Source organism: Gordionus sp. m RMFG-2023, chromosome 1, assembly GCF_954871325.1.
Source record: "Gordionus sp. m RMFG-2023 chromosome 1, tfGorSpeb1-WG-v2, whole genome shotgun sequence".
Classification (NCBI taxonomy): domain Eukaryota; kingdom Metazoa; phylum Nematomorpha; class Gordioida; order Chordodea; family Parachordodidae; genus Gordionus; species Gordionus sp. m RMFG-2023.
The window spans coordinates 23,507,072-23,523,343 of record NC_088775.1 but is presented as its reverse complement, the minus strand read 5'-3'; the positions used below and the strand labels follow the sequence as shown (position 1 = coordinate 23,523,343).

The 16,272-nt window shown below is 27.0% G+C and overlaps 2 protein-coding genes across 2 annotated transcripts in view; one reads left to right on the top strand and one right to left on the bottom strand.

Moving 5' to 3' along the window:
- Positions 1-920: 920 nt before the first annotated feature.
- LOC135923225 (uncharacterized) lies at positions 921-1,899 on the bottom strand. The gene is made up of 2 exons (XM_065457870.1): positions 1,838-1,899; positions 921-1,770 (listed from the first exon to the last, which is right to left on the bottom strand). The coding sequence occupies exons 1-2, from the start codon at positions 1,897-1,899 to the stop codon at positions 921-923; spliced, it is 912 nt and encodes a 303-aa protein (XP_065313942.1).
- Positions 1,900-6,451: 4,552 nt separating this feature from the next.
- Positions 6,452-16,272, top strand: part of LOC135922094 (synaptogyrin-like) — a 31,485-nt gene continuing 21,664 nt past the window's right edge. Inside the window, exon 1 of the mRNA XM_065456538.1 lies at positions 6,452-6,633. Within this exon, the coding sequence (XP_065312610.1) occupies positions 6,532-6,633 (102 nt within the window). The 5' untranslated portion in view covers positions 6,452-6,531. The remainder of the gene's footprint in view (positions 6,634-16,272) is intronic.

The following is a 16,272-nucleotide window of genomic DNA, read 5'->3' as shown; positions in this document are numbered from 1 at the left end:
TTTTACTAATAATGTAATAATATCTTATTATTAAATAAATAATCATTTATTATTTAAATTTTTAATATATTATATTACATTATTTTAAAAAATTTTAAATATAAAAAAAATAAACAAAAATGCATACATGTGTAATATAATAAATTATATTTAATCTTATGTATGGTAATCTTAATTATTAAATATAAAAATAAATAAAATTTTAATTTTGTATCTTATCTTATCTTATCTAGCACGTTGGTCATGGACCTGCCCAAAATGAGCGAACGTGAATTACTATAGAGGCCCTATCCTCCATAATAATTATGCCGATTTTTTCCTCAAGGATACCAACAAACCTTGTAACCCAGATATAATTATTAAGAGGAGTGGAACTCACCCAATCCAATAATAATAATAGCGTAGGGAATAAGATTATGAGCATATTTAAAAGGAAAAAATAGTAGTACTGTATCATCCAATACAAATTATTAGTCATTAGTTAATTATCTAAAATTATTTTTTTATAGTTAGTCTTAATTTTTATTATGATTATTAAATTTTATTTAGTTTATTTACGATTTATTCCCAATTATTTAGTTAGAAGATATAATTATATTATTTTTTATAATTATTTAGTTAAAAATATCTATCTATTTAATCTATTAGACCTAAATCTCATAATGTAATGTAATCTATTAGAATTTATCTTACAATGTGCACTAATTTAATCTGCCTTCATTTACTATAGCCCTATTCAAATAACTTCAACTCTTAGATATATATCAAAGCAATATATGAAATTGTATTTTTAAGTAATAAAATAAAATAACTTTACTTACTCAACTTTACTTGTTATATATCAAAGTAATATATGGAATTGTATTTTTAAATAATAAACTAAACTAAATTTAATTTAATCATCTTTACTTGTTACATTCTCAGCAGTTATTCGTCAAGTGTTCGTAAATAAGTCTTAATACGATTTTGTAAGTTTTTCTATCTAACGAAGCACGTTTTATGAATTCCCAAGATAGATCTATGTCCGATAATGATCGATTTATTCTACCAAACCAACTATTTTTGTAGGATAGGAAAGGTTTGAGAGATAATTCTTCCAAAGGGGTAATAAAAAGGGCTTGATATACTAGGTTGTTTGGGGCTTGTCTGAGAATGTGCCCTAATATTTCGATTTTCCTATATTCACATAGTCTATATATAGGGAGAATGTCACATCTGGACCAAAGATTATGATTCGAAGTATTATACGGGTAGAAAGTTTTGGTAATATATCTAAGACATTTGTTAATGAACGTTTGCATCTTTTTACTTTCTTGTTTGGTATCTTTCCAAGTTTCTATACCATAGATTAAGGAGGGGAATATTAAAGTTTTAAATAATCGAATCTTTAACGGAATTGATAATTGATTCGAACTCCATATTTTCATAAAAGATCTATATTTCAGTCTTCCTTTATTTATTTTAGCTATTAGGTCTAGTTTAGTATTTCCTTTTCTATCCAGTATCACTCCTAGATATTTTAATTGTTGAACTTCTGCTATTTTTCTCCCTTGTATCGTTAGATTCATGTTTGGAGGGAAGAATATTGATGTCAACAACTTTGTTTTATCAATATTTATTTTTAAACCAAAAAAATCAGCAACTTGGGACATCATGTCCACTAGCAATTGGAGGTGTGATATAGAATCTCCTATAATGCAAATATCATCGACAAAAGCAAGAATATTAAATTTTACGATGGGAATCTGCGCTAAACATTGTTTAGTCACTCTTTTTATGATATAGTTTGTAATAAAATTAAAAAGAAGAGGAGAAAGGACACATCCCTGTTTCAAACCTATCTAACTGGTATTTTTGTTGATTTATGACCCGCATGGATAATTTGTATCGAGTAATCATTATAGATATTTTTTAATATTTTTACCAAAGAAGTTGGAGTATTAACTTCTTCTAATCCTATCCATAACCTATCATGAATAATCGTATCAAAAGCTTTCCTAAAATCCAGAGCTATAATTATTAATTGCCTTTTTCGTATTATAGATTTCTCTATTTGTATCTTTAAGTTGAGAATAGCCTCAAGAGCATTATGCCCCTTTCTAAATGAAACTATTGAATCCACATAATCTCGTTCTATAAAAGGTTTGAGTCGATTTAGGATTATGTTAGTGAAACTTATAAATTATAGAATTTAGTGAGATTCCTCTCCAATCCTCTAGAGTTTTAGGGTACTTAGTTTTTGGAAAATTAATTAGGGTAGCCGATAGCCAATCACTAGGGCAGATCCCTTCCTTCCATACTCTCGATATGATAGGGAATAGTATATCGGCGGATAATATAGGGTCCGTTTTTAAATATTCACTATGAATATTATCTTGACCACACGCCTTGTGATTTTTTAGTTTCTTTATTATATTTATTATTTCACTCTTGATAGGATCTATGATTCTATCTGTATTTTGGAATAAGGTAGAGAGGGAAGAATGTGTAGATAAAGATGTAGTATTATGAGTATTATCTTGTGGGAGAAATAATTGTGGGGGCCAGAGGTACGAAGTGGATGGACCATGATGAATGGAAGACTCACTTTGGTTTGGTAAATGTAATAATTTAGATGGCAAGAGATTATAGGAAGAAGAGTTTTGAGGGCATAGATCAGAAGGCCATTTAGGAGGGTTCTGGAGTAATTGCACCTGAGGAGGCCAGAAGTTTGAGGAAGATGCATTTTGGTCAATGGGAGATTCTAAATTTGAGTTGTATGTAGAATTAGATAAAAAATTTGAGATATAAGAATTTTGAGCGGGAAGGAGTTGGGGAAGTCCAAGGTTTAGCAGATTTGGAAGCCAGAAACTTGAGGTAGATGGACTTTGATCAATGGGAGATATTACTATTTGGTTATTTGATGTAGAGGAGGGATCGTTGCAATTATTTGATGTAGAGGAGGGTTCGTTGCTATTAAATATTTTAGAGTAATGTGAAACCCATATTTCCATTTGTATCTCTGGATCTGTAATTTCTTTTGAGTTGTGACTAAGTTTAAAAAATTGCTCTTTTTTGAAAGAAGTGAAGGATTTCAATAAAAGCCTCGATATCTAATTTGGGACGTTTCGAAAGTGACTTTCCGTTTCTTTTCTTCCTCATATGCCATATCTTCGGGTCTATTACCATAGAGCAATCTATAATTTTATGGACAGAGTTAAATAAAACCTGATGAAGAACTTTAATATTTTTTATCCAACTCATAGTCGACCTATTACAAATAAAATAGTCTATTTGAGACCAAGTATTGTATGTTGGGCTAAAATATGTGTATATCTCTCTTTTATCCGAATGTTCGAAGAAAGTATTAGCTATTCGAAGTTCTAACTTATGACAGAGTTTTAATAGTAGTTTTCCTCCAATATCGGATTTAATATTTAGTGTTCCTGAACCAAGGGAAATATGATTCTTTATATCAATTTTTCCTACTTTCGCATTAAAATCTCCAGCAATTAGTAAGTTTTCGCGTTTCGGAAATTTATTTAGATATTCGTCAAGAAAAATGAAGAATGGTTGTTTTTCAGTATAGTTCACTGGTATATAAATATTTACAATATTTAAGGTTTTACATCTCGTATTTACTTTTATGCTACATACCCTACTATTTACGCCATCGAATTTTGAGATGTAGCCCGATAGATTCTTTTTGATCAATATACAAACTCCACACCAGTTTTTTTCAGTTTCGCCCGAGTTAAAGAGTAGGTAACCTTTGCAATTAATTTTACAAGTATCAATCCAATGTGTTTCTTGTATACAAGCAATGTCAACCGCTAGGGTATCTAATATTATTCTTAGTTGGGCAAATTTATTATTATTTAGGGATCTAGCATTTAGGGATATAATTCTTAGAGAACAAGAAAAATTGTTCATTGTAATGTTAGTAAATTTATTTAGTAATTAAAAATTAGAGAAATAATTTATATTACTAGATTAAAAATTTATTTAACGATTTATAAAACAAGATATCGGACAATATATATTATCAAGATTTCACTATATAAAATAAAGTTTTTCAGACAATTTATTTAACGATTTATAAAACACGATAGTAAATAACTAAAAAATAATAATTAATAAACAACTTCAAAAATATTAAAAAAACGCATCATGAGACTTGACTTGGCCATTTCATCACAAATTATAAATTTACATTTCTTTTTTTTATTTATACATGCATGAATGACGTTTTATTTTTATATTTTGTTTATATTTAATTACAATTTTTTTATTTTTTTTTCCGGTCATAGGTTACTTTATTATTTTAATATTTACTGATATTTTTATTTTACCCAAAAACATTTTGATCAAAAGAAATTCCCCAAATTTAAAAAAATATTTAAATGGTAAGAAAATGAGATTAAAAGCTTTATTAATTTAGAATGTATAAGAAAAGTATAAGATTTAATTTAAGATTAGAAAATGAGATTTATTTTTTTTTACTTTACATTCATTCGAGTCCCAGGTGTAATTCTTAGGTGAGTCTGGACCTCGGGTCTAAACCCCGGGTCTGAACCTCGGGTCGGCCTGAGCACATAAAAGAGTCGTAAATCTTACGACCAAGCAAATTAACAACACTACCCCCCCCCCCACCCCTCTAGTGAAGCTACTACTTACTGTAATTTTAAAGATAATTATATATATCCTTTTTTTAAAAATACAATATGGCATAATTATATTATTCTGAAGCTACATTTTAAAAACTACTAAATAAATATATAATTCAATATCTTTGTATATAAAATCGTATCACAAAAAAGTATCGTATCACAATTTAACCAAAGGTCATAACATACATGCGTTCGTATATTTGATTGAAATCAAAATGGTTAAGTTAAAATGTGAATGTTAAAATAACATGTTAAAATAATAAAAATTAATTTAATGTAAAAATAAAAAATAACAATTTCACTTAGAAATTTTGAGTAAAATAAAATAAAAGCCTAAATACGTTTGGTTTATAATAAAATACTTCGAAGGTACAATATTAAAATTAGGTGATATCAACACTACGTATTATTTTGACTAAATCTTAATCCAGTCATTTTTAAAAATCGACACGAATCGGACAGCTTAACAACATTAGCTCAAACTATAAAAGCCTTGGGATCATTCTTTTTTCTTATATTTTTGATGCGCAGCGCAGCAGTATCATCGTATTATTTCTAGTTTAGATTTGCAAAATTAGCCCTTTAATAATTTTTATTATTCATATAACATTTAAAATTATTATACCTTTATTTTACTGTTTTAATGGATAAATACAATATTACTCTATTTATATACGTTATGAAGAAAGAGGTACCTTCAATACTATAAAAATAATTGAATTTTCTACAAATGCAAAACGTTCTTTGATCAGAGTAGGTAGCAATCCAAAACGTTCTTTGAACAGCTAAAATTTGCCATATAACTCCTTTTCTTCAGAGTTGTATTAAGTTGACGTTTAATTCTGTTTAGTAATAGTATTTCTTCCAAAACCTCTAATCTATCATTACCATAAGTAACAAGTTCTTCACAAGGCATTTTTTTTGGCTTTCCAACATCCAATAAGTAAAACTCCATCGTGTTTGCAATGCTTAATTATTTGTTTGTTAGGCGGAGTCCTAAGTTTGAGCTGGGCAAAGTTTCTAATCATTCGTAACCCGATAAGGAAGGTAAAAGTTGTGGAACTTGCAGTTGTTGTTGGAGAGAGGGATGACAGTTAGATTCATCAACTAAAATGGGTGTTAATAAATGTGAAAGAATTGATGGGGATCCCTTAGACGCAGCACTCGATATTAGATATTCAACGGAGTGTCGTATTAAGGGAAGATCCCAGCCAAGTTTCTTTTGTGATGTGGAGATTGGAGCAGAAAGGGAATTCTCTTACCAGATTGTTAGGGCGTGGTGGAGGTGGGGGTCGGTGGAGTTATTATTAATTTTTAGAATAATTAAGCGGCAGTTTGATTCTGAGCTAAAAAGGCAACAAGGCTGAGTGGCGCAAATGATCTTAGACCAAGACCCAAATTTCGAAAGCAAGGAGGCCTACATCCAAGAATTAGGGCTGAATTTTATATTGAGGATGCCTTCTAGAGAGTCTTTGATTGTTGATTCTATTTGGGTGAGAATTTCCGGGAATAAGAAAAGTGGGATAGAGCAGAAGGCATGTTAGATTTTGGGAATAGAGAAAAAGTTTTTGAGAAGGAAGAAAGCTTGATGGGAAGGAAGGACTTTGTGGATTTTATGTAAAAGGTGGAAATTACGGAGAAATTTTGTTATGAAATATTCGAATGCTTTATTTTCTCCTATTGGGGATCCAAGTTGTATGAAATCGGATAGATTAATAGGTATGAAGTATGAGGAGCGGTAAAGATTTCATCTGGTGAATAAAATTCGCATTTGTTGTTATTAAGAGACAACCCTGTTCAATAATTCATTTATCCATTTATTGATTAACATTTTTTTATATTTATTTCTTCTATGCGATAGAAAATTATTAGGAATTACAATATGGATCCTTATGGTGCTTATGGAGCTGCTAAAGCAGGGGCCCCCTTTGATCCAATTGCATATATTAAAAATCCTCAAGTCATAATTCGACTTATATGTTGGGTAATTTCTAAATATATATTTTTTATTTTAATTTACTTTTTATAAAAATATTTTATATTCCTTTCAATAAATTGATTGCACATCTTAATCCTATATTAGTTCAGTAAGGTAATATTTCAAGAATGTAGAGGATTTTAAAATTATTTAATAAAGTTTTTGGGATAATAAAGTTATGAATAAACTCTTTAAATTACTGCAATAAAATAAGTAAAATAAAATAATTAGCAGCAAAATATCAAAATTTGTAAAAAGTAAAATACTTCTCCATTCCTATGCCCCCCCCACACCCCCTTGAAATTTGTAATCTGAATATCATTTAGTATTTCCATCATGCACCCCCCCCCCCCACCCTTTTCCTAAAAATAAATGCAATTTTTAAAAAAATCTTGCTTGTAATATGAGTGAATATATGTGTTTAAAACATTACATAAAAGAATACCTATTAAATTTAACCCATTTTAATTTGATCACACTTAAAAGTAACTTGTTGAGATATCTAATACCATTTTTATTGCTAAAACAGACACCCACATTCTTGAAAATCAATGGTTCAATCAGAACCATTATACAACTCAATTAGTCAACAGTTTACATTTTAGTCTTAAAGGAGGATCATAGTCAATAAAAATATATATGTAATCATCAATTACTTTGTTTTCCTTTCTTCAAAATTAAAACTATATATAATCATGAAATAACCAATATAATTTTATGGGCAACAAATTGTTGCAATAAAAAAATATTCACCTGACACAGAAATGTACTATTCTAGCATAACATCTTCCATAGTGCATTCCCAAATATTTAATGCATTCTTTAAAATATTATTTCTAATCCTTTCTTACATGTATAGTTTATTTGCAAATCACAATTATTTAAAATATATTGATTTAATTTTGTTTAATAAAAAAATATTTTTTAAAAAAGTAAGAAATTATATATGAATCTAAATATTAGGAATACAAATAGGAGAACTCCTGACTGTTTAAAACTTTAAAATAGCCATAAAATGAATAGATATTTTATCCCTTCAGAAACATAACAGCTTAAGAATGCCTAAGAATTTTAGCAAGTCTTAATGATGACCACACAATTACATATACTAGAATATAAGCAGGATTTTAGCATGGCAAAGAGCAAACATAGAATTAGGGTTGTGCCAATCCAAAATTCATTGATCTGATATTTTCTGATATTACCAAAAAAACCAATTCGATATTTATACTTACCAGTTATTCTTGAATATAAAAATATATGTATTTCCTATTTTAAAAGAAATCAACTAACTTTCATGAATGATTAAGTTTATTTTATTTTTTTTATTCTCCAAAAGTTAATTTCATTTAAAATATTTGCCATGTTTATGGATAAATGGCTATAATATTTTTACTTAAGCCTCGAAATATGTGGCAAAATAAATAATTTTGAGTATTTTGGCGAAAATGCTGAGTTAACCGTTTTTAGAAATTGGCTAAAGTGAGCCGTTTAACAACACTAGCTGATTATGACTCGTTAGATATTTTAAAATCCTTTTCTTGTAGATAATATAACATAAGATTATAAAATTTTAAACTATTTTTAACATTACAACAAATAAATTGTATTTTAGTTCCTTTCATTAGTTTATTATTATGGAATTATCTATAAAATTATATATTACAATCATACTATTACCAAAAACAGAAAAAATATTGGGGTAATTCCATACCAAATCGATAACTTTTCGGCCCGACCTTTTTAATTTCGATAAAATTTTGTATGCTTAGAGAATATCATTTGAAAGCATCGAATCCAAAATTTTAGCTTCCTAGTACTCATAATTCCAGAGATATCAATGGTCAAAAGTGCCAAAAATGACCTTTTTTCGAAAAATACGATTTTTTGAAATTGAGATAAGGTAAAAAAAAATAATGATTTTAAAAATATAAGTTATATGTAATTTTGTAACTCTATTAAAGGCCTTTTATTAAATATTAAAGATTTTTTTGAAATAATATTGTTGCGGTTTTTATTTATGTTATAAATTTTAAACATAAAAATTCCAGGTGTTTCGCTTTCCAAATTTTTTTGAATTTAATATTTTCTTATTCTCCAACCTTATATCTATTCATAAAAAAAATTTAAACTTGGGACAGCCATGGGTTTTTTAGTTATTACGATTTAAAAAATCAAAAAATAAATATTATTTTCAAAAATAGATGGCGCTCCTTTATAAAATAACGTATTTTGTTATAATTATTATTTTTTTCACTTTTAAACATAAATAATAAGATTTTCCAGCATTAATATCAGGAAAAAATATTATATAGATCGTTTCATAGGCTTACTTATTTTTAGAGATTTGCAAAGTTAGGCCCGGCCCGGACGGGCTTTGTGCCTAATTCTATTTAAAATAATCGGATTCGGGCCGGGCTAATATTTTGAAAAAAATTCGGGCTGGGTCGGGTCGGACCTTGGAAACTTTTTTAAATATATATAAATTTATCAATTTTATATTGAATTTTTTATGTAAAATAAAAATATTTGATTTTATTTATTGAAACTAAACGACATATAACATATGTCTTTTATTTTGAGTAATTATAAAAATTAATTCCTATATTTAAATAAATTCGGGGCCGGGTAAAAAAAATTTCGGGCCGGGCCGGGCTTGAAAAATTAGGCTGGATGCAGATCACTTATTATTATTACTATATTGATAACTTGTAAATAGTTTTTATAATAAATGATTAAATTACCTAAAAACATGGTTAAGATTCCGATATCTCATACAAGAAAATATAATAATTAATTGTTGAAAGATAAAAGCTAGTTTTCATGTACCTGCTCTAATATTAATTAATTTTTATTTTACAAATAATTTGATATTAATTATTTTTCTTCTTAAAATTATTTATAATGTATAAATATAAATGCGTAAATCCTTTTAAAGAATCTAAATACTTTAATTATAAAAAGAACCTGCGCAAAGTCATGACGTGGATGACACAATATCCAAACATTGAGGCGGAACATTATATTTGTGATAAATGCCGTAAAAGGTTATCACAAAAAAATATCGAAAAACGCTACATATCATATGGCATATAATTCCAAAATCATTTTAGAAGAAAAGGGGAGTCTTTCAACTCCAAATCGAAAGCCTGCAAAATATCTCAATCAAAAAACAGTTGATATTGTTTAAAAATTTTTTGCATTGATAAAGTTAGTAGATATTACCAGGAAAAAAAGATTGCATATCTATCATTGAAAAGGGGGAACGAGTGAACGCTCAAAAAAGGTTAGTTCTTAATAATTTGAAAGAATTATATAATTATTTTAAGGCGAGTAATTCAAACTTAACAATTGGATTTTCGAAATTTGCTAGCTTAAGACCAAAAAATTGTATATTAGCAGGGGCTAGCGGAACACATAGTGTATGCGTTTGTAGCATACATCAGAATATTAAACTTATGATTTTAAGCTGTGAATTAGCAACATTGACTAAAAATGTTGAGGATACATTAACAACTTATAGAGATGTTATAGGCAGAATGATTTGCAATCCCCCGTTACCCACCTGTTATTTTGGTGACTGCAACGAATGTCAATATATATTTGATTGAGGATCTGATATTCGATGAGATTAGAGGATATGTAACATGTGCATATGAAAACGATTGGTGGTTAGGATTTGTACAAGATGTGAATGTAATTCGAGATGAAGTTAAAAATAATTTTCTTCACCCTAAAGGACCAGCAAATTCTTTTGTTTATCCAGCTGCACAAAATATCCTTTTCATACCAAAAAATAATATTTTAACAATAGTTAGCCCATCAACGGCTACTGGGCGTACATATAATTTATCGCAAAACGAAATTTTCATGGCGTCAAAAAAACTAAATTTAATGAAAAACCGAAAATAGGTAATATCTTTCATGAATTTTAATTTATCCTATATATCTTAAAAATTTATAAAATAATTTAATTAAAATTTTTTACAAAAAAAAATGATTATAACCGCAGCTAAATAATCTCATTTCATGATATTAATGCTGGAAAATCTTATTATTTATGTTTAAAAATGAAAAAAAGTTTTAAAAAATAATAATTATAACAAAACACGTTATTTTATAAAGGAGCGCCATCTATTTTTGAAAAAAATATTTATTTTTTTATTTTTTAAATTGTAATAACTAAAAAACCCATGGCTGTCCCAAGTTTAAATTTTTTTTATGAATAGATATAAGGTTAGAGAATAAGAAAATATTAAATTCAAAAAAATATGGAAAGCGAAACACCTGGAATTTTTATTTTTAAAATTTATAAGGTAAATAAAAACCGTAACAATGTTATTTCAAAGAAATCCTTAATATTTAATAAAAGGCCTTTAATAGAGTTACAAAATGACATATAACTTATATTTTTAAAATCATTATTTTTTAACTTATCTCAGTTTCAAAAAATCGTATTCATTTTTGGCACTTTTGACCATTGATATCTCTGGAACTATGAGTACTAGGAAGCTAAAATTTTGGATTCGATGCTTTCAAATGATATTCTCTCAGCATACAAAATTTTATCGAAATTAAAAAGGTCGGGCCGAAAAGTTATCGATTTGGTATGGAATTACCCCGGTTGGTTTTTTAAAAAATATCGGTCTGATCATCTATTTTTTGGAAACGCTAAATATCGGTGCCAATCCAATATTTAATATTGTAGCAATTAGCCTTTATCCATTCTGGATAATCAGTTATTTCTAAAGGCTGGTGTATTATTCATGGAAAAATAAGCAGTTTATCTCTTCAATGTGATTCTTAAAAGAAAGTTCTAAGAATTTAAAAAATATATTAAATGGAAATAAGTAGGCTCTAATTCCTTTGCAAGTTTCAGCAAAGATAAGCACGATGACAGTGGCAACTTTTAAGCCTTAGAAAACTAAATTTTTATGATAGATTTTAATGTATTTTGCAAAGAAAGACGATTTTTTTATCAATGATGCATAGCGTTAAGAGCAGGGTTGGCAATTCGGTCAATTGACCAGTCAAATTCAGGCAATTGATGGGAGGAGTATTTGACCTGGTCAAATACTCTAAAAAAAATTTAAAGGAAAATAATTAAAAATATGTTTAAAAAAGGGAAAAACGATATAAATACATGTGATCACAATGTTTGCTTATTTTTTGGGTCCACAATATCAAGTGAAGAATCTCACTAGTAGTGAATTTAATGAGTATTTAATATAATTCAAGAATTAACTATTTTTAGTGTTGTTAATCGGCTTAGCCGAGTCGGCTCGAACATAGCTCACCCAAATTTTGGGTCGTTTTTTTCGACTCCAACTCAAAGTTTTGGTCGTTTTTTACGACTTCGACCCGAGTTCAAGCCGAAAAAAACGACTTCGACCCAAAATATGGGTCGTTTTTTTCGACTCCGACCCAAGTCCAAGCCGAAAAAAACGACCTTGACCCAAAATATGGGTCGTTTTTTACGACTCCGACTCAAAATTTGGGTTGTATTTTTCGACTCAAACTTGAAATTTGGGTCGTATTTTTCGACTCAAACTTGAAGTTAGGGTCGTATTTTTCGACTCAAACTTGAAGTTTGGGTCGTATTTTTCGACTCAAACTTGAAGTTTGGGTCGTATTTTTTGACTCCAACTTGAAGTTTAGATCGTATTTTTCGACTCCAACTCAAAGTTTGGGTCGTTTTTCTGACTCAGACTCAAACATCGGGTCGTTTTATTCAATCCGACCCAAAATATGGATCGTTTTTTTAAAGACGCCTTAAAGTTAGGGTTGCTTTTTTTCACCTAACCAAATATCTAGATCATTTTTTTCGACCAAAAGTCAAATAACATTTAGTAGATATTAATATTATAGGCGGGAAAGTTTCTTAAAGCTTCTTTAAATTATAACGCTCTGATTTAACTATTCCATCATAGTTATTTTTTAAAATTTTTAAGTAAAGATGTACCATAGAAAAGAGCCATTTGTCATGATGGTTATTTTGAACTTTTTTAAATGAAATAGATAAAAATATATATTGTAGACATGTTAAATCAAAATTTCAGTGAAGATGTACCATAGATAAGTGACAATTGTCATAATCGACATTTTTGAACTTTTTTGAGTTTTTTTATAGCAAATTGCTAAAAATATATATTCTGAACATGTTAAATTAAAAATTCAGTGAGGATGTATCATAGATAGGTGACAATTGTCATAATCGTTATTTTTGAACTTTTTTCAATTTTTTGAAAGGAAATAGCTAAAAATATATATTCTAAACATGTTAAATTTAAAATTCAGTGAGGATATATCATATATAGGTGACAATTGTCATAATCGCTATTTTTGAACTTTTTCAAATTTTTTTAAAGTAAATAGCTAAAAATATATATTCTAAACATGTTAAATTTAAAATTCAGTGAGGATGTATCATAGATAGGTGACAATTGTCATAATCTTTATTTTTGAACTTTTTTCAATTTTTTTAAAGGAAATAGCTAAAAATATATATTCTAAACATGTTAAATTAAAAATTCAGTGAGGATGTATCATAGATAGGTGACAATTGTCATAATCGTTATTTTTGAACTTTTTTCACATTATTTAAAGGAAATAGCTAAAAATATATATTCTAAACATGTTAAATTTAAAATTCAGTGAGGATGTATCATAGATAGGTGACAATTGGCATAATCGCTATTTTTGAACTTTTTCAAATTTTTCTAAAGGAAATAGCTAAAAATATATATTCTAAACATGTTAAATTAAAAATTCAGTGAGGATGTATCATAGATAGGTGACAATTGTCATATTCGTTATTTTTGAACCTTTTTTAATTTTTTTAAAGGAAATAGCTAAAAATATATATTCTAAACATGTTAAATTAAAAATTCAGTGAGGATGTATCATAGATAGGTGACAATTGTCATAATCTTTATTTTTGAACTTTTTTAAATTTTTTTAAAGGAAATAGCTAAAAATATATATTCTAAACATGTTAAATTAAAAATTCAGTGAGGATGTATCATAGATAGGTGACAATTATCATAATCGCTATTTTTGAACTTTTTCAAATTTTTTTAAAGGAAATAGCTAAAAAAATATATCCTAAACATGTTAAATTAAAATATCAGTGAGGATGTATCACAGATAAGGGACAAAAAATGGTTATTATATATACGAGTAGTTAGGTACATAATAATCTTTAAGTGATAAAATGAGATGCTAATATATTTCTTGTAATTTTAATTTATAATAAAATTCTTAAATATGTTATTGTCATAGACTGGTTTAGAAAATCAACTATCACATAAACTCATCTATGTTTTATTCATATTATATTTTTAAGTTTGAGGATATAAAAATATTTCCTCTTTGAAGTTACTAGTTAGGATAAAATTTACTTGGTACATCTTACAATGATATTTATACTTGTTTTTTTTTTCGAGAATAAATTTTATGCGATATCTCATGAAGGAAATTACATATCATTGTACAGAGAAATAACTTTGTATATATTATCTGCACCCATATCTTTTTTATCAATCTCTATCGATGACATTTTAAATTATATTGGAAACTAGATTGTGTAGATTTCTAAATATTAATTTAAAAGATTAAGATGCTAGAATTAATTATAGATATATCTTAATAATTTGTATATGCATTTATTATTTATCTCTCGTTTTAAGCCTATTTAGCAAGAAAAATATTGACTAATCCTGAAATTGATAATAGATATCTATACCTTTATATAATCTATGAGAAAAATTGCTCTCATAATATTCTTCTTAATAAAATAGTGAATAATTAACGCCTGAAAAAAAGTAAGCGCTTTATAACATGGTCCAAAGTTAATCCCAGTATCAATTTTAATTAGTAATTTTTCTCAAGTGTTCAAAATTCTATATCTTAATATCAAAAACTATTTTAGTTATCAATTTAAAGTCAAATAATATTAAAACACTAATATTCTCCAGTATTCATAAAAAACAACAGCCTGAAACAAGAATACTAAGCTCAAAACATCTTAAATATTTGATACATTTATAGTTTAAATATTTTTATTTAAATTATATATATTTATTAATGTACAAAAAATTTAATTTAACAATATATATAGATATATAAAATTATATATAAAATTTATTATTCATGATATTGATATCCCATGAATTTAAACATAAACACTGTTTAAGTGTTTCACAGGCCATGCGATTTCTTTTCTTTGTTACGGTGTCCACCCCTCTTGAGAAGACACGCTCGCTCTCAACGGATGTACTTTGCTGCGACAAAAAATCTTTAGCCAACATGCAAAGTTACGGAAAACGCTCAGAATTACAGTACGACTTAAAAAAACTCGACTTAACACTACATTTTTGAAAAATATGGCTCGCCTAAATTACTAAATTATATTTAAAAAAATTCATATTTTTATTAAAAAAATGCATCCGGAATCGCAAATACTTATAAAAAAAATTTATTGTTTTATTAGTTTAAAAATTCCATATGGAAGTGAAGTGACTATTTAAATTCTAAAATTAAAAAAGATATTTTATTTTACTTGGCGTGGTGCCAGCTAGACGGCAAATTTGTTGAGATTTTTTCTTTTCTTCATTGTTAGGGATAGGGATATGATTAATAATCATTTTTTTTAACTTTCCAAATTTTTTTTATTATTTTTGAGGGTAGCCAAATTAAATTTTAATTTTTTTTTTAATTCATTTTTTGTTTTTAAAATTATAATTTAATTTTAAAGAGTAACATAAATTTTATTAATAAAAGTTGTCCTATTTTTCTTGCTATATAGGGTTAAAACGAGAGATTTTAAATAATAAATGCATATACAAATTATTAAGATATATCTATAATTAATTCTAGCATCTTATTTTAAATTAATATTTAGAAATCTACACAATCTAGTTTCCAATATAATTTAAAATGTCATCGATAGAGATTGATATAAAAGATATGGGTGCATATAATATATACAAAGTTAATTCTCTGTACAATAATATGTAATTTCCTTAGTAACTTCAAAGAGGAAATATTTTAATATCCTCAAACTTAAAAATATAATATGAATAAAACATAGGAGTTTATGTGATAGTTGATTTTCTAACCCAGTCTATGACAATAACATATTTAAGAATTTTATTATAAATTAAAATTACAAGAAATATATTAGCATCTCATTTTATCACTTAAAAATTATTATGTACCTAACTACTCGTATATATAATAACCATTTTTTGTCCCTTATTTATGATACATTCTCACTGATATTTTAATTTAACATGTTTAGGATATATTTTTTTAGCTATTTGCTTTAAAAAAATTGAAAAAAGTTCAAAAATAGCGATTATGACAATTGTCACCTATCTATGATACATCCTCACTGAATTTTTAATTTAACATGTTTAGAATATATATTTTTAGCTATTTCCTTTAAAAAAATTGAAAAAAGTTCAAAAATAAAGATTATGACAATTGTCACCTATCTATGATACATCCTCACTGAATTTTTAATTTAACATGAATATATATTTTTAGCTATTTCCTTTAAAAAAATTAAAAAAGGTTCAAAAATAATGAATATGACAATTGTCACCTATCTATGATACATCCTCACTGAATTTTTAATTTAAC